This window comes from Anoplophora glabripennis, unplaced genomic scaffold (genome assembly GCF_000390285.2).
Source record: "Anoplophora glabripennis isolate ALB-LARVAE unplaced genomic scaffold, Agla_2.0 scaffold187, whole genome shotgun sequence".
In the NCBI taxonomy this organism is placed as follows: Eukaryota; Metazoa; Arthropoda; class Insecta; order Coleoptera; family Cerambycidae; genus Anoplophora; species Anoplophora glabripennis.
Genome location: NW_019416381.1, coordinates 143,534 through 164,348, shown reverse-complemented (window position 1 = coordinate 164,348; position 20,815 = coordinate 143,534). Strand labels below are relative to the sequence as shown.

The window sequence follows — 20,815 nt, the reverse complement described above, 5'->3', positions numbered from 1 at the left end:
AACAGCTTGAAACTATGAAACCCAACAATATCAAGCCTTAAACCATATAACCCTTTCATAACTCAATAACCTTCAGATCGATAACCTATAACTCTAAAACCCATAACCTGAAAATCTATAACTTCAAAACTCATAAATCTCAAATCCCAATTAACTGCAAACACAAAATGAGCAAAAAAAAACAAAAAACTTACACGCAAAACTGAAATCTTAATATTGGAGTTTAAGTATTAACTTTATAATTATATACATCCATCACTTCATAACCATAAACTCCATAACTCTGAAGTCCCATAACCCTGAAGTCCCATAAATCTATAACCCCAACAGCATGTAACCCCAGTAATCCAACACCTCATAACCCTATAACCTCAAAATCCCGTAACCCTACAACTCTTAAATGTGACTAAAAATACTTTGAGGTGGACAGTTAAAACTTCAAGATACCACATCTCTATAACTCCATCACCTTTAAACTTGTAACCCTATAACCTCATGACCCTACAGTCCTAAAATACAATAGTAAATGTACTTGCACCTAAGACTTGAGTTCTGAGTGACAGTTTTGCCGTGTGCCAGCATTCAGGGCACCTCCACGCGGTGACGGTGGGCAACGGAGTTGTTCCGCTATGTTACACTTCAGGGTTATGGAGTTTATAGATTATGAGGTTATGAAGTGATGGAGGTGTAGCATTATGAAGTTAAAACTCTCCGAGATTGAGGTTTGAGTTCAGTTTGTAAGTTTTTTGTTTTTATTTTTGCTCATTTTGTGTTTGCAGTTTATTGGGATTTGAGATTTATGAGTTTTGAAGTTATAGATTTTCAGGTTATGGGTTTTAGATTTATAGGTTATCGATCTCAAGCTTCAGTCAAAATTTCATGGCATGACCCAACAGAAATGCTATCCTCTTCTGCGATTTCTCTGACATTCAATCGGCGATTTATTCACACCAGATCTTGACTTTCCGATTATGGGATCCATTAGTTGAAGTCGAAGGCCTTCACGCAAAATTTTACATTGCATCGTTGTTCCAGAAAGTCGCACATTTCAAAAATCGTCACTAACACTTAAACACGTTGCACTCAAATAACGATATCACGAAAACTAAATAAGATATCAACAATTCAAGAACATGTGTTACAGAAGAGGTTATGAGCAACGCAATGCTGCCAACCGCATATCACTAATTATATCCATTACCGCGTAATTCAGAAAGTTCGGTTATTTTCTGAACAGACCTCGTACTTGCAAAATTACACCTAATACTTTCTTTAAGCTGTCACCATATATCTTCCCCATAAGTACTGCAATCCCAGTGATTTTCTTATACATATTCAAGTAACGAATCAATCATACACTGAAAGATTAACTATAATCTTAATACCTTAACAAATCAATCAATCTATTTAAATTCTTATACTGATTTGTTTATTTTTTTATTTACTTTCAGCTCTCCTTTCCTTTGGTGTAAGGGAGTCATCATCGCTAAACAACGTCTTCACGGCGTTAAATTTGATTACCATAGTTATAGTGATTGTCGCTGGATCTATCAAAGGTATGTGTATGAAGAAAGAAGAACATATTATAGGGTAACCCGGTAGCCCATTACAAAAAAAATTGAAATACAAATTGAAACTAGTTAAAAAATATATTGATAGTATTTTCAAATGTACAACGTGCTGTATGAAGGCATATATACAATGTGGCTCACCAAGAACCAGGACATCCCAGTTAATTTTTTGCGACGCACGATTCGAATGATTTTTTTATAAATAATGTGCTTCTAGATGTATTTGTTGAACTAATTACGATGATCAAACTGATAATCTATAGCCTTATTCGATTTTTTTGGTTTATAAGTAAAATTAATTTACGGATTTATTTATTTTTTTAAATTTGGCTACATATAATTAATCAGCATCACTTAAATCTCCTATATCGCAATTTCCATCAATTTGTAACGCAGAACAATTTTTTACACAGGTTAAAATTTGTAAAGTTTATATTTCAGTTTGTACTGTAAATATGGTTTTATCACTGCTGTGGAATTTTTTACTTAACTTTAATTTTCATAACTTTTAAAACAATTTGCAGCTCAGAATAAATTAAAAAGATTGATATGTAATTGTTGTAGTTCTATATTTGTTTTGAACAACGTATTACAATTATTAATTCAAATATGTAGATTAAATTAGGCCATAAAACTGGATGTCATTTAAACGACAATTAATCAGCCAATGGTAAAAAGGTATAGTAATGCTTTTTTGCCTATTTTTAATAAAAAAAAGTGAAAAATACATATCTCCAGAATTAACAAAAATATATAGAAACCTTAATATAAGATCAAGGACACAAAAATGTATGCAAAATTAATCATTTAAATACTGGGTGTTCCATTTGAATATCGTAGAATATGTCGGTCGAAATTCGAAAAGTTAGCACGTCTATGTAAAACACTCTCTACAAAATAATGAATGTTTCACAAATCTGGAGTGGTCGGGTAACCTTTGTCTTTCACACTGTCAAATATTTGGTTTCCATATAACTATTACCATTTCAGAATTGTCAAACATTTTAACATTTTATTTTACCTAAAATTTGCTTTCTATTGATTGGGAAATAAGTAATGTCTTTATTTTTCAAATTTAAAATTCACTTGAATATTAAACTCATTGTGAAATTGGCACCTCATTCGAAAGGGGACTTATTGCTCTATCGTCTATCATATTGTGTTTTTGGTTGTTTCGTTATATTCGATTTTTGTGAATTTTCATTAATTTCAACTGGAATGTCTAGAGATTAATTTCATGTGAACTTTTAAATTTGAAATAAACGGATATAACATTGCCTAACCCATTACATAATTTTATAGCGTCGAAACAAAACTATATCAGCGCATAATCTAAGGGTTAGTTCTAACCGAAAAGGCAGTTCTTAAAAAAAAGTTAGTTCTAAAAGTTAAAAAGGGTAGTTGCAAAATTTGATTATTAGAAGTATACCTCCATTCTTATTTGTTTGTATAAAAAAATGCATGTCTAATATTTTTTCAAAATCTTTCGGTAGAATGTACATAATTATTTATGGTTTGATTTTTTTTACGTAACCCATTTATTATAATAAATATTTCTTTAAAAAAATTGATATATATTTTTAACACACATGCAATATGCAAACTCTAATTGATAATAGTGTAGGGTCAACATGAGTCGCTCTAACATCATATAGGCGAAATTTGAAAAGCCTTTTTTAACAATATAAACAAGAAATCCAAAACTCAAAAACCCCAGGAAAAGCGAATACATAGTGGTAAGGTTTCTTCTATATTGTTTATAAACCACAGCACTTGCTTTTACTGAGGCTTTTGGATTTAGAGTTTAATGTCCGGCAATTAAAAAGTACTGCATCTTTTTTTTGGGGGTGGGGAGGGGAGTGCATTGGGCTTTTGTATTGGGAACAACAAGTATTTGCACAAATCGAATTTTTCGGGCGCTTTCTTTGAGCTAGCATAGGGTGATTGATTTCGGGTAGTTCTTAAAATTCCTTAGATTATCCCCTGAACTATATACAGCAATACATGCAAAATTCTACGAAGAAATATACATGGTGTTCCTTAATGATATGCGAATATTTAAGGGTGTGATTCTACATAGAAAATTAATGATAGTTTGCTTTATAAACTATGGTCCAAGAATGTTATGTTGCGAAAATACGGAGTGTTACAATTTTAGGAAAAATAGGGAAATTAATTAATATTTTCGAAATCGCTTAAGATATTTCATTGATATTTAGTACGTAGTAATAATTAATAAAGGCGCATGTTTTTCAATACAAACATAATTTTTAGCTCTAATAGTGGCGTGCGTACGAGCACTGACTTTGATATTTTTAAAGAAAAAAATGCTTCGCCAATGGTTTTTTTCCCAAATAAAATTCGAAATATAAGAGCTTTCTTGAGTTTTGTTCAGCGATGCGCCGTTTATTTTGAGTAAAAAAATAAAACCCGTTATGTTGTCCGTAATTAATTAACGTAATTATTGAATACAATTTTGCAATAAGCCTACTATAGAAATAAATGAAATAGACCCTTGAGTTTGGAAACCGATATTAAGAAACCGTAGGGGCAAAAAAAAATTGAAATTTGGATCATATATAACCTCACTATTACTCTATTGTGTGTTAAATACCTCTCACTTTAATTCATCGTAATTTTTTTGTTAATTGATAAAAAAATTTCAAATTTTTACTGACGATAAGTCGAATTATTGTCTTTAGTACGATAGCCGCACTGTTTAAGGCGTCAATACTTAAATCGATGTGCTATCTGCCCGGGTTTCGAATCCCGCGGCCGGTAGACCGTAGATTAGCTATGCTTGTACGGAGGATTTGCACCCTCTGTGCAGGTAGGGTGGAAGAATGTTGGCTTGGGTCAATGTGAGAGATTGACACTAGTTGGCATTTGACCGCCCCCCTAATTAATGAGGTTTTCCAGGTTTCCCTCATTCCTGCACTGAATGGTGGTTAGAGCCTTCCAACATAAGTCGTTCCTGGGCGCAAATGCGGCCTGCTTAATAATAATATGCCGCCTCCTCTCCCGCACAAGTCTCCGACTTCTGGGCTAATTATCGTGGTTAGAATGAGGAGTAGAGATATTATTATTATAGTACTGTGAAGGTCATTTGTCTCAAAAGCTCTCATTTTTTTTAATTTTAAGCAAAACAGAAGGGAGTGCTATCTCCGTAAATATTGCATTCTTTAAAAAAGTCAACACCTGTCGTTCAATCTGTTCGCTGTGAAGATTTTATTTTTACAATCTTGTTAATAATGGTGAATTATTCAAATGTGCTATTTAAAAAAATTAATTCATCGCCATACCTTCATACGTCACCCTGTATATTTGAGAATAATTTTAAAATATATTTTTGACATTATCCAACCCAAATTTGAATTTTATTTACATACTGAATGTTAACAGAGCCATCGTGCAGATTATTCTACACTCTTTATCTTTTTTATTTTTGAGGCTAGAAAAAAATTCGGATATGTCTACTAAACCTGTGTTTTATTTAAATAAGGTAGCCCTTACAATCTTACAAATTTGAATAGATCGCTTTCTTGGGATTATAATGATAAAAAGTTTTATAGATCTATCTCAAATAGAGAAGATATGGACAAAAGTGCATCGCTTCTAATGCATTGAACTTATAGTACATTCTTTTGGCCGTGTATCACTTATTGTTATGGATAAACTTATGTAACTTTATCACTGTAATTCCAAGTTCACGTACAGACACCATTACACCCAAATATATACAAGGTGTTCATCAAAAAATATTTAGGTTTGACTTGTGTTCCCAAAATGCAACATTCAGTTGTTTTTCTAAGTATTGCTTTGGAATCGTAAGAAAAATTTTCTAAAACTTTGGTCCGCACAATTTCAAGTGAAATAAATGTAGAGAATAGAATGTTATGTGAATAGGCCTAAACTTTGAATTAATGAACCACCCTGTATATTAGAACGTAGAATACTTTTGATGTACATACCTCGGTACCCGAAGAAAAGGAAAAGACGAAATAGTTGCTACAGATGATCGAAGAAACGCCATCATTTCGTTTTTTTTCTCCAGCTGATGTGGCCAATTGGAAAATCTCAGTGTCGGACATCGAACCCGAATACCAAAACGACGCCGGCAAAGGAGGATTTCTTCCCTTTGGTTATGCTGGTATTATGGCTGGTGCAGCCAAATGTTTCTATGGTTTTGTCGGATTCGACGCGGTAGCTACCACCGGAGAAGAAGCCAAGAACCCCCAAAGAGACATTCCGCTGGCCATAGTCATATCCCTAGCCATCATCTTCGGGGCCTACTTTGCCATATCCACAGTCCTGACCATGATGTGGCCTTATTATCTGCAGGTAACACACTCACATATCTACAATCATTTTACCAGAAAATTAAAAACTAAACGAGTGGTCCTTTCATTTTGTGGTAGGACAAATATGTTGGTGTTATTCAAGATGGTATTAAAGTACTAGGAACTGAGAAATTACATGCACCAATGAAACATCTTAAACATATTTTTTATTTTATTCTCTCTTAAAGACATTTAGACTTTATTTTTTTCTGTGTAGGACAAATTGAAATAATTATTGATGCATCTTCCAAATCTACATTACGATAACCAGTATTGTTTTTTTTAGGACTCAGACGCCCCATTCCCGTATGTCTTCGACCAAATCGGGTGGATCGCCATCAAATGGGTGGTGACCATCGGCGCCGTTTTCGCTCTCTGCACCAGCATGCTTGGTGCCATGTTTCCCCTGCCCAGAGTCATCTACGCCATGTCCAGCGACGGCATCATTTTCAAACCTTTATCCAAGGTCAACGCTTGGACGAAAACTCCTCTATTGGCCACAATTGTATCCGGACTGTTGTCAGGTAGGACTGAAGTAGTTTGAAGAAAAAAGTAACTTCTTATGATCTTTACTCCAAGCTATAGCAGGAAACTAATCATGCAAAAATTACAACGCCATTAATATTTTTTCGTAAAAGGGCCATATGATACTTAAAAGATTGGAAATGAAACGGTTTTTAATCAATTACTCAACAAACGTATGTAGACAATTTTGATAAAGTAGCTACATTCATGTAATATTTGAACAAAAACTAATCCGCGTTATCGGAATTAGAGGGATATGAAGGTTTTCAAAGCGTCAAAAGAAGTTATTTACCTTTAATGAGAATCTTTCTTGTGTCTAAATCTGTAAAACAAGATTTCTTTTACGTCAAATGCCTGTTTTTTACAGTTGAGATCCTTCTGTCCCCTCTAATTTCGACACCACTGGTTAGTTTTTAATCAAATTTTACTTGTAATATGATGAGGGAACTGAATTTGAAGTCTATTAGGAACTGGATTTGAAGTCCCTTAGGAGTTGCTTCTATTTGTCTTGACGAGAAAAGGCTCTGAGAGTTATTCTACCATAGAATACCATAGACTGCCATAGAATACCATAGACTACCCATAGACTACCATAGAATATATCTTATTCTTTAAATATTACTGTCAAAATTTGTTTTATCACAATCATTGAAGAACATCGAAATTAAAATTCGTTATTTTTTAAACAATTACTTAGTAGTAGTTTTATGAAAATTGTTAGTAGCATTTAATAAATTCGTGAGCAGTCAGTTTTTGTTTCTTTTAAATTCGTAATTTCTCTAGAATCAGTCCAATTTCAGATGCAAAGCGCCATTTTACTGGAAATTTGATCAAATTTATCGCAATGTATTTGCTATACTCTGTAGAAGTAATTTTGAGATTTCTTTAAACATAAACCAATAATTAAGTAAAAAATACATTCCCATTGCAGGTATCATGGCCGCACTGTTTGATTTAGACCAATTAATAGACATGATGTCTATCGGAACCCTTCTGGCTTATACCATTGTATCTGTCTGTGTTCTCATCTTGAGGTAAGCAAAATATAAATAAAACACTATTTTTGTTAAAAAATATCCTCCTTTAGGTATCAAGTTGATGAGAATTCAGAATACCCAGGTTTGCAGCAGAAGGAAGCAGAGAAAACGGTGGAACAGACTCTGTATGAAATCTTCAAAAATATTTTCAATTTAAACAACAACAAATACCCTAATTCAACCACCTCTCACATTGTAAATTGGAGTATAACGTTGTTTAGTAAGTTCAAACTTTATAAGTAACGAGACTGTAACGGTTTTTAACACAACTTTAATTTTTAGGTGTCTTCACTGCCATATTTTGCGCATTTGTTATTTACTGTCAACTTGCAATATTCACTGAGCCATTCTATTTAGCAGGTTTTATAATATCACTTGTAGCCATGGTGGTGCTACTGGTGGTGATGATTAGACAGCCAGTGTCGGATGTCAAGCTGTCTTTTAAGGTATTTTTTTGAAAATTTGTGCAGGATTATTCACATAATATTCTATCCCCTTACGATTCTATCCCCAATTTCGTGATATTGTGACGATCAAATTTAAGTCAATCTATACAACGTTGAAAGTCAAAATATTTTTCATATTATAAAAAATATCTTAATTATTTTTATTCAATTTCCTTGATTAGAAATAGGAGAGAGTATTATCTACTGTTTAATTTTTGCGTCAAATTTTAAAAAGTAGGTAATTATAATTCTTTACACTGGTTTTAATTTTTTCAGGTACCTCTAGTGCCAATTATCCCTTGCCTAAGCGTTGTGTTCAACTTGTATCTCATGCTAGAGTTAGATGTTTACACTTGGATACGGTTCATAGTATGGTTAATAATCGGTAAGTTGTACGAACACAAATCCGGCAAATCCTATATTTTAACACATGCTATTCAAATTATATTACTTTATTTTTTTTTTGAGTTATCTTTATTACATATTTCTCAGGGACTATAAAAAAAGTGTCTGCTCCAGCGCTTATGGAATAAAATACTAAATACCGGCGACGGACGATTTCAATTAAAATTTATAATAATATGTATAAGGATATAGAGGAGACAGTTCTAACTGAAAAATTTACTTATTGCAGGTTTCTTGATATACTTCTTCTATGGGCTTTCGCACAGTGAAGAGAACCCCAAACGGAAACAGAAAGTGCTGGCCTCCCCAGATAGAGAAGTGACAAAGTTTTAAGTTATAGAAGAAGAGTGAGATTTTGATCAGGTGCAAAGCTTAGATAGGTTGTTATTTCGAAGCATGGATTTCAGACAAATAAATTGTCAGACAATGTGATATTTTATAATGTAGCAAAAGCCTTAAGTACTTTTTGTAATATTTGTATTTTGTAATATAACGAACTTATTCTTTCCTTCTCCACCAGATTAGGATACATTCATTTAGCAGACTTAAGTGAGATTTTCTATTATCATTTGTTTGAATTCATATTTTAGTAAGTTAAGTCAGATAAGGAATAAAGGATACTCAAGGTTTGCCCGCGTATTGTATATTTTTTTTATTTCTTTATGACTTGTGATTTAGACAAGATTGTACCTTACAGATAGATTTATATTTCTTTTGTAAAAAAATTAAGATATTAAAATAGATTAGTTCAATTATGGCTACTTATTTTCTCTCAAAATGTTATCTTCATATAATAATATTCCAAAATCCTATAACCGTAGTGGGAAAATTCCTGTTCTTTTATGGCCCCTCCAAAAAAGTTTACTTTGTATATTTTTTCTATTACTTCATGCAGCTTACTTAATGTACTTGAACCACTGAGAAAAATCATGTATATCATTTTTTTATCAACTTTTCGTAACTTTTGGATTAATAATGAAAGTTTGCACATTTTTAATCAGCTTTCCAATATAATTCTACCGAACGGTTAGCGACAATAACTTCATACTTCAGTTCAGTCCACGACTTTCTACTGTACAGATATTTCAACGAAAATATTTTCATTCACTCATCACATCGGAAATGTCTCCCACACATCAATAGACCAGGGTCGATAATTTTTGAAATAAAAAAAAATTATAGTAGGATGAAACCCATTGGAAAAGAAAGGGAATATAACAGAAATGAAAGGAAAAATAATTTACGGGCGATCTGAGTTCGGGAAGGGGAAGGAGGTGAGTTTTTAAGGGTAAAAAACGGTTTCCCTTGATTTCCGGAAAAACTACAAGTCTTATGGAAAAAAGTTAAATGGCAAAGTTGTAGGTAATAAAAAGATCTACAACTTTTGTATTTTCACTTTTTTCACATAACCTCAAAATTTAAAAAAAAAAAATTCACGAAATTTGGTGAAAACTTACCTATTTATGTCCCAAACACGCTGTAATTTTTTTGATTTGAAATATTTATTTTTTCACCTTATTTTTACTTAATATCGAAAAAGCACCCTAATTTTCAATCGAAAATTCTCACGTCAAAATATCTGCTTTTTTAAAAACGTCGGTGGGCTTTTTCTTCGCTGAAATCTCTACTTTCTGATGGTGTAAAAAAATATATACATTACTATGGTAAGTTTTCTCAGGAAATGCAAAGAAACGAAAAAAACTAGAATCCGAAAATTTTTTTCGAATCATTATGTACAATTTTGAGCTATTTATTAAAATTTACGCTTTAATTACTCGAAAAACGTAAGATTCCATGTTATATTGATAAACAAAAAAATTACAAGTCGAAATATACTATTATAATTAACAACCAAATAAGTTAATAAAGTTAATATTTAATAAGACATCTACAATATTTTGAGAAAGTTGTAGAATCTTCTTTAAATTATATACGTAGATGCCTATTTTAAGATAACTTATATACCTGAGTGACCTGCGGAAAATTTTAGCCCATCAAAAGGTATTTCATAATGATCAGAAGAGTGAAATTTTTTTACAGTGTGAGGCACGTAAATAAATAATAGTGAATAATAATTTTTAATTTTACATAATAATAGAAAAACACACTTAAAAATAATATAACCTTTCCTACGTGACAAGAGAATGTTTTCTAGAATGTAGAATTTTAAAATTTTATATATAAAATTAGTCTTGGTATTTATTTCTAAAGAACAACAATATGAATAATTAGCTATACTTAATGGTTCACATTGCTAAAATAAAATTGAAAAACTTACTAAGAAAATAGATGTGAAACAAAAATTTTTATTATTTCAAAAATGGGACAAAATGTGACCAAATAATCTAGTGTATGATTTTTTTTGTCGATAATTCAAATAATTTCAACATGCTATATGAAAGAATAGAAAAACAGTCATGGATAATTTTTCTGATGTAAAATGGGAAAAAAGTATTCTCGTTATAACCTGGGAATTTTAATTCCGCAATATGTATAAAATTAGTCAGCAGTTGTGGTATTATTAATAAAAAACGGAAATATGTAAATATTAACTCTAACTGTTCTCATTGCTAAAATAATATTGAAAGGATGATAAAAAACCTGTTACCAGAAATTTATTATTACTTCAAAAGTGAAGAAAAGCGCGACAAAAAACTAAATGCATGATGTTTCTCATTGGTTCATGTATTTTCAGTACGATATATGAAATAGTAGAAAAAATATAAAAGGTGGACTTTTCAGAAGGTCCACGAAAGATAGAAATTTTGGACATCCCTTTTTGCACTAATTGCATAATATTAATAATACAATAAGTCATTAAAAGCAACCGAGCGCTTGACTTGTAATATAAGACGTTTCGTCCAGCTCCTGTAGTTTTTTAACGAAAAACAAACTTAAGTGATATTTTAAAGTCAATAAAATCTTTGGCGGTCATCATAGATAGTTGCTGAAAATTACAAATTTTCCGATTTTCATTTTAAAGCGCGTGTAGAACGCGATGGATTCTTTGTTACGAAATATCCGACTTGAAACCGAAGCTCATCTTTGGATTTATTTCCGCCAAAAACCAAATAAATTTGTAACAAGGAAAGCTTGGAATACAGAATATGCAGTACAAACTTGGAAGGCGTTTTTTTGATGCATTTTTTACAAAAGACTGGTTATCAATACGTTAATAAATTGCAATCTGTGTTACGTTATTTAGTCACGAAAATACAAGTATCTATGAGGACGCAAATTGATAAATTACTGAGTAAAAATGAGTGAAATTGAGTGAAATTTTTTTTACAGTGTGAGGTACGTAAAGAAATAAGACCCTTTCCCCATTTTTCGCAAAGTGCGAAAAATCATGATTGTTAGTTTTAAGCCGACTACTCACTACGCGGTACTTGGCAAGTACTTGCCAAGTAGCACGTAGTGTATACGGCGACTCGTTTAGACTTGGCGAGTTACTTCTACTTCCCGTAGTGTGTCGGAAAACTGCCAGACGTCAAAGGAAGCGAGTAGCTTGACTCGGCGACTTGTTAAGCCGGCTACTCACTACGCGGGACTTGCTGAGTGACTTGACTTGGAATAGTTTGACAAGTACATGCTCAAGTTAAAGTAAACTATATGCATTACGCGCCCAATTTACTTGACTCTCAATTTTTTTGGAAGTACAAGTTGAAAGGTGAGTAGTATTAAAAAATGGACGAAAATGAAACGGCAGCTTTAACAGCACCACTTTTTGTGCTGCTCTTTAATTTGCTCTTGCAGTTACGAAATGTGGCCATAAGGTAATCTTTTTTCTTGTTTAACTCATCGACACTAACCTCTGATGAAAAATCACTTTGTATTCGTTTCCAAGAATCGTGCACTTCGCTTCTGTTTTTATGTAATTTAGGTTCCCGCTGATATAAATCCAAAAACATAATTATCGACTTATTATCATTTACAATAATAAGAAATATGTTTAAATAAAACTCGACTGAGCAACACACAAAACAATTTACTTGTGAAATCCTTCAAAGTGGGTATAGATATGTCTGCGTAATGTGGCGCGTTCTAACAAGTCGCCGAGTCAAGCTACTCGCTTCCTTTGACGTCTGGCAGTTTTCCAACCCACAACGTGCTACTTGGCAAGTACTTGCCAAGTACCGCGTAGTGAGTAGCCGGCTTTAGAACGCCCCACATTACGCAGACATATCTATACCTACTTTGAAGGATTTCTAAGTAAATTGTTTTGTGTGTTGCTCAGTCGTGTTTTGTTTAAACATATTTCTTATTATTGTAAATGAAAACAAGTTGATAATTATGTTTTTGGATTTATATCAGCGGGAATCTATCATTTGGGACTCGGCACATAAATTACATAAAAACAGAAACGAAGTGCACAATGCTTGGAAACCAATACAAAGTGATTTTTCACTAGAGGTTAGTGTCGATGAGTTAAAAAAGAAAAAAGATTCCCTTATGACTTGCAAGAGCAAATTAAAGAGCAGCAGCTAAAGCTGTCGTTTCACTTTCGTCCATTTTTTAAGACTACTCGCCTTTCAACTAGTACTTCCTAAAAAAATTGAGAGTCAAGTAAATTGGACGCGTAATGTGTACAGTTTACATTAACTTGAGCAAGTACTTGTCAAACTATTCCAAGTCAAGTCACTCAACAAGTCCCGCGTAGTGAGTAGCCGGCTTTACATAATAATAAAAAAAACACACTTCCAAAATAATATACATGTACCTTTCCTACGCGACAAGAGAATAAATGTTTTCTAGAACATAGAATTTTTAAATTTTTTATATAAAACTAGAAAGGTAGGCAACTAATGAAGATGTCCATTGAGCACATAGAAGAAAAAGGTAATATTCTACTGGTTAATATTCCATTTGCAAAAACTCAAAAGGCCTTAACCCAGTAGAGCTGTATCAAAAATGACTTAAGTTTCCATCCACAGAAAACAACAACCAGCAGCTGACTGATTCTCAACTACTGACAAGGAAAATGTACCAATCATCTTGTAGGCATTTTCGGAAAGATACTTGTATTGCCAGTGTTGCCAGATTCCTGAAACTAGGACATTAATTTCGCAGATTAGCAGCTATTTTCTAAGCAGACATCACTACTCTGTAGCGTTTTGGAGGTTGGAAAAGTGACAAAGTACCTGGAAGATAAGTTGAAGATTCTCTTCGATAGAAATTCAAGATTGGGAAGAAAATTTTCAACGAACATTGCTGACGCTACCTCTACTGTTGCTTGTTTTGCGGTTATTGCTGACGCTACCTCTTCTACTGCTTCTTCTACGGTTACAGCAGCAAATATTAATAGAATTATGAGAAAATGAGCCCCTTGTGTTAGTTTTGGTAGTAGAATTCAGTTTCTCAATGCAACTTTTCATTTTAATATAAATACTAATAAATAGTTAATTGTTTAATTCTGTTTTCTTTATTTGAATTATAACAATTTTATTTTCACTAATGACTAAAAAAGTTAAGTGAAAGTGTCAGTAAAGGACAAACTGTAAAACACCTACGAAACTGCAATTGTTGGACAAATAACTATTGTCGCTCTATTATAATTTATTGTTTAATAGACTAAACAAACTAAACAATAACTTTCGTGTACCTTTGATATTTTATCAGTTTTATCTCTGCATTCTTTACCTACAACACTTCAATAACAAATTTTCTATTGTCTGGGTTTTAGTATCAACAAGGTTCAAATGACTGCAACAATTTAATTATTTATATTTCCGTAAATAATTCTTGTAAGTAGAAAACCATTAACCTAGTATTTTAATTGCTTTGTCTGAACTTAGTTACCTGATTTCATTGTTAGAATTCATTTTACTACCCAATATTCATATGTATCGTTACTATCCAGTTCCCGTAAATAATGTAAGGAAAATTGCAAAAATCAGAGTACGAGTATAGAACGTCTATACAGGGCGACGATAATTCGATAATTAAGTACGTCGACAAACTTTAAGGGGCGATTCTTTGAGTGATTTTAAGCCAAATATAAGATTATGTAAACTTGAGTCCGCAAATCTACAGTTTTCGAAGTACAGGCTGTTGAAATAAAATAAATCGTCTTCTAAAATATCTCTGAAGATGTTTGATGCGAAAGGAGCAAAGGAGGAAACTTGGGCCAATCATTTATTTAATTAAGAGTAAAACAATGAATTCAGATACAAATGTGGAGATATCTGGAGTTACGTTGATTAAAAACCCAAGAAATTCAACGCCAGTGGATATTTTGAAAATTCGATCACTGCTGATGGTGCCTCCAGTAAAAGAAATATCTTTCATTTTATGCGAAAAACGAACTATTTCCGATTTATTATTTTTTTGTACTTTATTAACGTTACCAAGCATTTCATTAAATCTAACACAATTAGAACTAGCCGTTTCACTAAAAAATAATTGCCGCAACTTTTTCCGGGCTTTACACTCTGTTGCCTCCATACCTCCTGTAAAATAAAATTCGAACGCTGTAATATCAGTTTTCGAAAATTGCTTAATTTTATAGCAAAAAGCGATGGATGTTGATAAAAATGGAAAAGGTGGTCAACCCAATGACCAACATGTATGCCAAAGGCGGATTCCACTGTCCGTGAAATTGTTGGTCCAGCTAATTGTTAAATAATTTCGTTTGTTTTGTGCCACTAATTGTTTAATTCCTTAAGTTAATTTTAGAAGTTAATATCGTAGATATAGATTATAATTGATTCTAAGAAACGTATCGAAAAGGAAAAATTTCAAAACAGCTTTATAAACAAAATGTCTCACGGTCAGGCAAATGCCGCTCGGAGATTCACTCTTTTTACATTAAATAGAGATTATTTTTACGATAATTAAAAAAAAAGAAAACACGTACGCTTCTTTGTTCCCAAGATAGCTTTCTTTTTTATAATGTTAATTGTTAATTAACTATTGGACGTATCGGACTGGGATGTTAGAGACAATTAACGAAAGGGTAAATTTTTTAATTTCAGAAAGTTTTACATTGATAGTTCATGTTAATAAACGCGTTAGCAGGAGTAAAAGTAAGTTAAGGTTAATGAACGGTCTCCACACGGGAGGAGCGCCGGGCCCGCGCACTCGCGTGAACGTTGCCCTCGGCGCGCGCGAGATTTTTGAAGCGAATTTGAAACGTTCAAGTCAAAAATCTAATAATTTTTTCAAGTTTTCAGGTTTTATGATCTAATTCGACTGGAGTATCTAGCTAGTAAATCCTATGAGTTATCTTCATTTTGTAAAGTGTCTGGTAACGAATGTCAAAAATAAGTAAAAATCGAAAACAATTCGTTTTTCGAATAAAATGAACGAAATCTTTTTTCTTGAAAACACCATAAAAAGTTACAATTGCAATAGAGTTTTCAAAATAACCAGTGGAGTCGAACTTCTGGGGTTTCAGTGAGAACGATCTCCGCCACTGGTACAAGTATTTACATCAGAATTCTGTGGATTTTTACTTTTAATTTGATAAATTAAATTGGGGATTTTAATTTGTCAGTCACGGACACTCAATATTTCGAAAATTATCAATTTGCGGTACCTACACAACTGTACATCCGACTTCCATGAAAATGTAATGTCTTTTGGCTTAAAAATATCTCTTTTAAATTCAACACGTAGTTATTAATAAATAATAATAATAATAAAGTAATTAGTGCGCCACTAGGCCACTACGACTATTGTGAAATAATTTTGATGGATAATATTCAATTAGAATCAATTGATACAAACATTTAACCAGTTATTATCCGCCAGACAGTCGGTTAATGTTTTGATCGTTTTTGTTGAAAAGCAATACCGCCGTCTTATAATGTAGTGGTTAGACTTGGTTCTTTAATGCTTGGCGAGATGGAAGTAATGCTAAAAACACTGGGTAAGTGAAAAAATTAAGTACCTCGCACTAAATACGTACCCTGTGTAACAACTAATACCGCCACAAGAAAAAATTTATCGAAAATTAAGTCATTATAAAGGCAATAGAACGTAAAATTTAGTAGAAATGTCATAAAAGATCTTTTCGAAGAACAAAAATTTTGTAGTTTCGCAAAAGGTGTTCGTTTTTGTTCATCATTCAATATTTCCGACTTTTATTACAGCGTGCATAAAAACGTAAGCACAAATAATTTCAAAATAACTGCCTAAACTTCTGTTTGTTAAAAAATGGTTAAATGGAGCATCAATTGGCACAGATAAAAGGAAGTCAACGCCACAAAATTTCAACAATTTTAAGCTCGATTTTTTGGCAAGCTGGTTTAGCACAAAATGTGCTCTTTCGTGTAATGTTCACGAATTTAATAGATGTAATAGATGCCTTGTAATTAACTGGGATCACATGGCGCTGGTTTTAACAACAAAATAATAAACCCCATTACACTTATAATGGTTTAATAATACCTTGCAACGAACAGTCCGTACCTAACGTCAACATTATCATCTCGATTATCATTGTTAACGTGTACATGTTTTCCGAGGTGTTTTCTGACCGCAGCAGGGGAATTTTCTATACCTGTTATATAAAGTAATAGCCCTACATTGATCATTATAATAGCCATTTACCTAGACTGCATATACATTTCAAGTGAGACATAAAAGAGTACGTATTTTTTACAATTTCACTCATTGCATCAATCAAATGTTATTTTTTGTTTAACTTTGTCCCGATCTAAGTTTTATTTGTCGTTAAGTTACTAAAGTGGATTTTGAATATTAATTTAAATATGACAATTGATGTTAGTTTTGAAATATTTCTGTCAAATATTATTTGAGACAATGATCTTGTCAAATCTTTTTTTAATTTTGTTTTTTCCAACTTTAATGAACACCAAATAAAGATTACACTCGTGATTATGCCAGGAAAAGCAAAAAACCACAGTCTCGTTTGATATCATGTCCAACAACCTATTTATCATTTGTTTGAGTTGAAAGATTTTATGAAATTTTAAAAACTATTTGCTAAATCTTAAAGTTTCCGTACCCGATAACTTTGTTCACGAGTTTACGCGTGCAAATTGTGTGTGTCTGTCTAATAAAAAATTTGTAGGAGAACCAAAAAATATGCAGTTAAGAATCCCTTCGTGGTCGGAGACGCAGGCGGCCCTAACTAGGAAAAAGGTGGTGAAAGCAAATGAGGATACCATGCTAGCCAAAGTGTTAACGACTTTGGATTTAACTGCTCTGGGTGTGGGCAGTACCTTAGGTGTTGGTGTGTATGTCTTAGCTGGAGATGTTGCTAAAAATACTGCGGGACCAGCTGTGATTATATCCTTTTTTATTGCCGCCATCGCGTCTATTTTAGCAGGTGAGCATGAACAATTATGATTACCACCTTGATAAAATAGATAACCAGTGGAATTTTTTAGGGCTGTGTTACGCCGAGTTTGGAGCTAGAGTGCCAAAAGCTGGATCTGCCTATGTTTATAGTTACGTTTGCATTGGCGAGTTTTTTGCCTTTATTATAGGATGGAACTTAATATTGGAATATCTCATAGGTAAAAAAATAAATTATACATATGTAGAATTAAGAGGATGCACCTTAAAAAGATCCTAGTACCTTTTGGGCAGGATATTTTTTTAATTATAGGAACACAATGAAATATTTACCAATAGCAGAGCCACAACTGAATACCTAAATTGACATTTTAACATGTGAATTTTTAAATGGAAGATACAGAGTTCATGCAACATAACACAAGTTTATTTAATTTTTAGGGTCAGCAACAGGAACGAAGGCCATATTTCTCTACATAGACGAACTAGCCAATAACACAATGAAAAACTTTTTCGAAGAAACAATGCCGATTACGGGCAACCAAATTGCGTCCTATGCGGACATATTTTCCTTTTTGCTGTCACTGCTATTTTCCGGTAACTATAATAACATTTCAGTTATAGGTAGTTTTAAAAAAATCATCAAATGAAACTTATACAAATTCTAAATTAACCATCTAAAATATTTTTGTTCTCAATCACATGCAGCGACATCTATGCGCAATATGATGAAGTTGCTGCTTCAATTAATTGCCGGTGATGTCGCTTTTGAAGTTACCTTTCTACTATTCATTATAAATAAACCTACTTACAATGATTGTACTTTCCATAAAAATAATTAGGCAAAAAAAATTGTCAATTCTAATAAGTACTAATCATATGTTATACAATAATTTACTTAAATTAAAAAAGGTAGTAGGGGTAGTACTTCTATAGTTAAGTGGAGAATATGTCTCCTAGTTGGAGCTACTTCCTAAATTTTGAAATTTAAAATAAAAAAATTGTATAGACAGGGTATTTCTTGATAAATGCGAAATATTTTAGGGAGTGGTTGCCGAAGTTATTTTGGGAAAAAAAGTTCATATAAATGTAGGTTGAAATATGCTTCGTTTCCAAGAAACAGAGTGCTCAAATTTTAATTTTTTATTTATTTTTATTAATTATTTCAGTTTTAAAGATATTGACTGGAAATTTGAAAAACGCTTTGAAGGGATAAATGTGCATTTTTTAGGGTGATCCGAATATTTCTACTTGCACCAGTGGCGTTCGTGCGAGAATGACACCTTTTTAAAAAAAAATGGTACTCCACTGACTTTTTCCCGTTTTTTATATTTTTTTAGAAATCCACCACTAAATGAAATTGGTCTCTGGTCAATTTTTTTCGTAGAATGCACCACTTTTGAGGAAAAAAATAAAACATTTTATTGCAAGTTGTGTATTTTTAATTTCTCTTGATACATTATCTAGCAGGTTGCAGTCAATATTTATAAATAAAATACAACTATCAAATTTCGAGTCAATATATTTAAAACTCTTTGAAATAATTAAAAATAAATAAAAAATTAAAATTTAAACACTGTATCTCGGAGACAAAGCATATTTTGACCTACGTTTATATGAACTTTTTTTCACAAAACAACTGCGGCAACCACCCCCTAAAATATTTCGCACTTATTTACAAACGCGCTGTATGTACAATAAAACAAAATTACATATTTTAGTTGCACTAGCCTTCGGAGCCAAGGAATCTTCCTTAGTAAACAATGTTTTCACCCTAACAAATATATGTGTGGTTATTCTAGTCATCATATCAGGATTATGGAGAGGTAGATTTACACCTAGTCAATTGATTTCCGTTAAATAGTATACTTAATATGTTTCTTCAGTTAACTCTTCAAATTGGAACAGAACAAAAGAAGAGGCGGGCGGATATGGAGAGGGAGGTTTCGCTCCTTATGGAGTGAAGGGTATTATAAAAGGAGCTGCTAGGTGCTTCTACGGATTTATTGGGTTCGATTGTATTGCCACAGCAGGTAATAGATAATACACATGGTGTATTTCCAAAATTGGTGTACTTATAGCAGTTTTTATTCTCCACAGGAGAGGAAGCTAAAACTCCGCAAAAATCTATACCGATTAGTGTTGTAATGTCTCTTTTAATAGTATTTCTGGCATACTTTGGCATATCCACAGTTATAACTATGATACTGCCATATTACAAACAGGTAATTAGTTTTCACTATAAAGCATGGATATTTTACTTCCAATATACATTTTAGGATGAAAATGCACCGCTAGCTTACATTTACAGTCAGCTGGGATGGACTGTTATTAAATATATCGTCAGCATTGGAGCTATCTGTGGACTTTTTTCCAGGTAAAATTATTAACTTTGTATTTAAAATTATTCTCTTATTTACTCTTCTTTAGTTTATTAGGGGCCATGTTTCCTTTACCGAGGATCATTTATGCAATGGCCAAGGACGGTTTACTGTTTAAATCCTTAGGAAGGGTGCACCCCACATTTCACACTCCTTTCATGGGTACTTTAATTGCAGGAGCATTCGCAGGTAGCCTTTTCTCTTTTGATTTTTTTTATAATTGTTTATATACATTAAAAAATTTATTTTTAGGTACGCTAGCCTGTATTTTTGAGCTAACGAAGCTGACAGAAATGATGTCTATTGGAACATTACTAGCATATTCCATGGTTTCGGCATGTGTATTAGTTTTAAGGTGAACTATTAACACTTAACAATTCATGTTATCGAAGATATTACATTCAGAACATATTATACAGGGTGGCCAAATGAAAACGAAGCAGAGCCATTTTCAGGAACTGCGTCAAGATTGTAGAAAAACGTTCGGACCTGTCGATTTTAGATTAAAGAGGGACATTCTTTGCTAGTATTTTTGACTCTGCCATTTTCACCCCTAATCAAGGGTAAGCATCACACCAAAATATTTAAATGGTATTGGGGGTTGAGTAATATTTCTTTTGAAAGCTCTTACAATTCTAGTTTAAATTTTATAATTCCGACCAATACTTATTAAGAATTTTGATCTTAAAGTTGAAACTTATGTACCAACAATTATTAGTAACGGTAAAAATGTCAGTCATACGAGTTAAGTACGCCAATGGTATAAATTTAGTATTTCTTGCGTTACATTGGTTTTTAGCAATTTGTTATCACTTTCGTAAAAAAAACATAATTGTAAAAAACAGA

At 32.5% G+C, this 20,815-nt stretch overlaps 2 protein-coding genes across 7 annotated transcripts in view; both read left to right on the top strand.

The window, feature by feature from the left end:
• Positions 1–9,081, top strand: part of LOC108906732 (cationic amino acid transporter 3) — a 38,600-nt gene extending 29,519 nt beyond the window's left edge. For all 3 annotated transcript variants that reach the window (XM_018710082.1, XM_018710081.1, XM_023454348.1), the window contains exons 5-12: positions 1,452–1,556; positions 5,626–5,912; positions 6,198–6,435; positions 7,368–7,470; positions 7,524–7,693; positions 7,756–7,919; positions 8,196–8,304; positions 8,554–9,081. In XM_018710082.1, coding sequence (XP_018565598.1) covers positions 1,452–1,556; positions 5,626–5,912; positions 6,198–6,435; positions 7,368–7,470; positions 7,524–7,693; positions 7,756–7,919; positions 8,196–8,304; positions 8,554–8,657 — 1,280 coding nt within the window. In that variant the 3' untranslated portion in view covers positions 8,658–9,081. The remainder of the gene's footprint in view (positions 1–1,451; positions 1,557–5,625; positions 5,913–6,197; positions 6,436–7,367; positions 7,471–7,523; positions 7,694–7,755; positions 7,920–8,195; positions 8,305–8,553) is intronic.
• Positions 9,082–16,102: 7,021 nt separating this feature from the next.
• Positions 16,103–20,815, top strand: part of LOC108906711 (cationic amino acid transporter 2-like) — a 6,615-nt gene continuing 1,902 nt past the window's right edge. Inside the window, exons 1-10 of one of the 4 annotated variants that reach the window (XM_023454349.1) lie at positions 16,103–16,194; positions 17,362–17,619; positions 17,681–17,809; positions 18,030–18,185; positions 19,310–19,414; positions 19,475–19,621; positions 19,689–19,813; positions 19,868–19,965; positions 20,019–20,158; positions 20,222–20,324. In XM_023454349.1, coding sequence (XP_023310117.1) covers positions 16,158–16,194; positions 17,362–17,619; positions 17,681–17,809; positions 18,030–18,185; positions 19,310–19,414; positions 19,475–19,621; positions 19,689–19,813; positions 19,868–19,965; positions 20,019–20,158; positions 20,222–20,324 — 1,298 coding nt within the window. In that variant the 5' untranslated portion in view covers positions 16,103–16,157. Of the gene's footprint in view, positions 16,195–16,847; positions 16,915–17,361; positions 17,620–17,680; positions 17,810–18,029; positions 18,186–19,309; positions 19,415–19,474; positions 19,622–19,688; positions 19,814–19,867; positions 19,966–20,018; positions 20,159–20,221; positions 20,325–20,815 lie in introns of those variants that run through there. The other 3 variants (XM_023454350.1, XM_023454352.1, XM_023454351.1) reach the window with 3 other exon arrangements.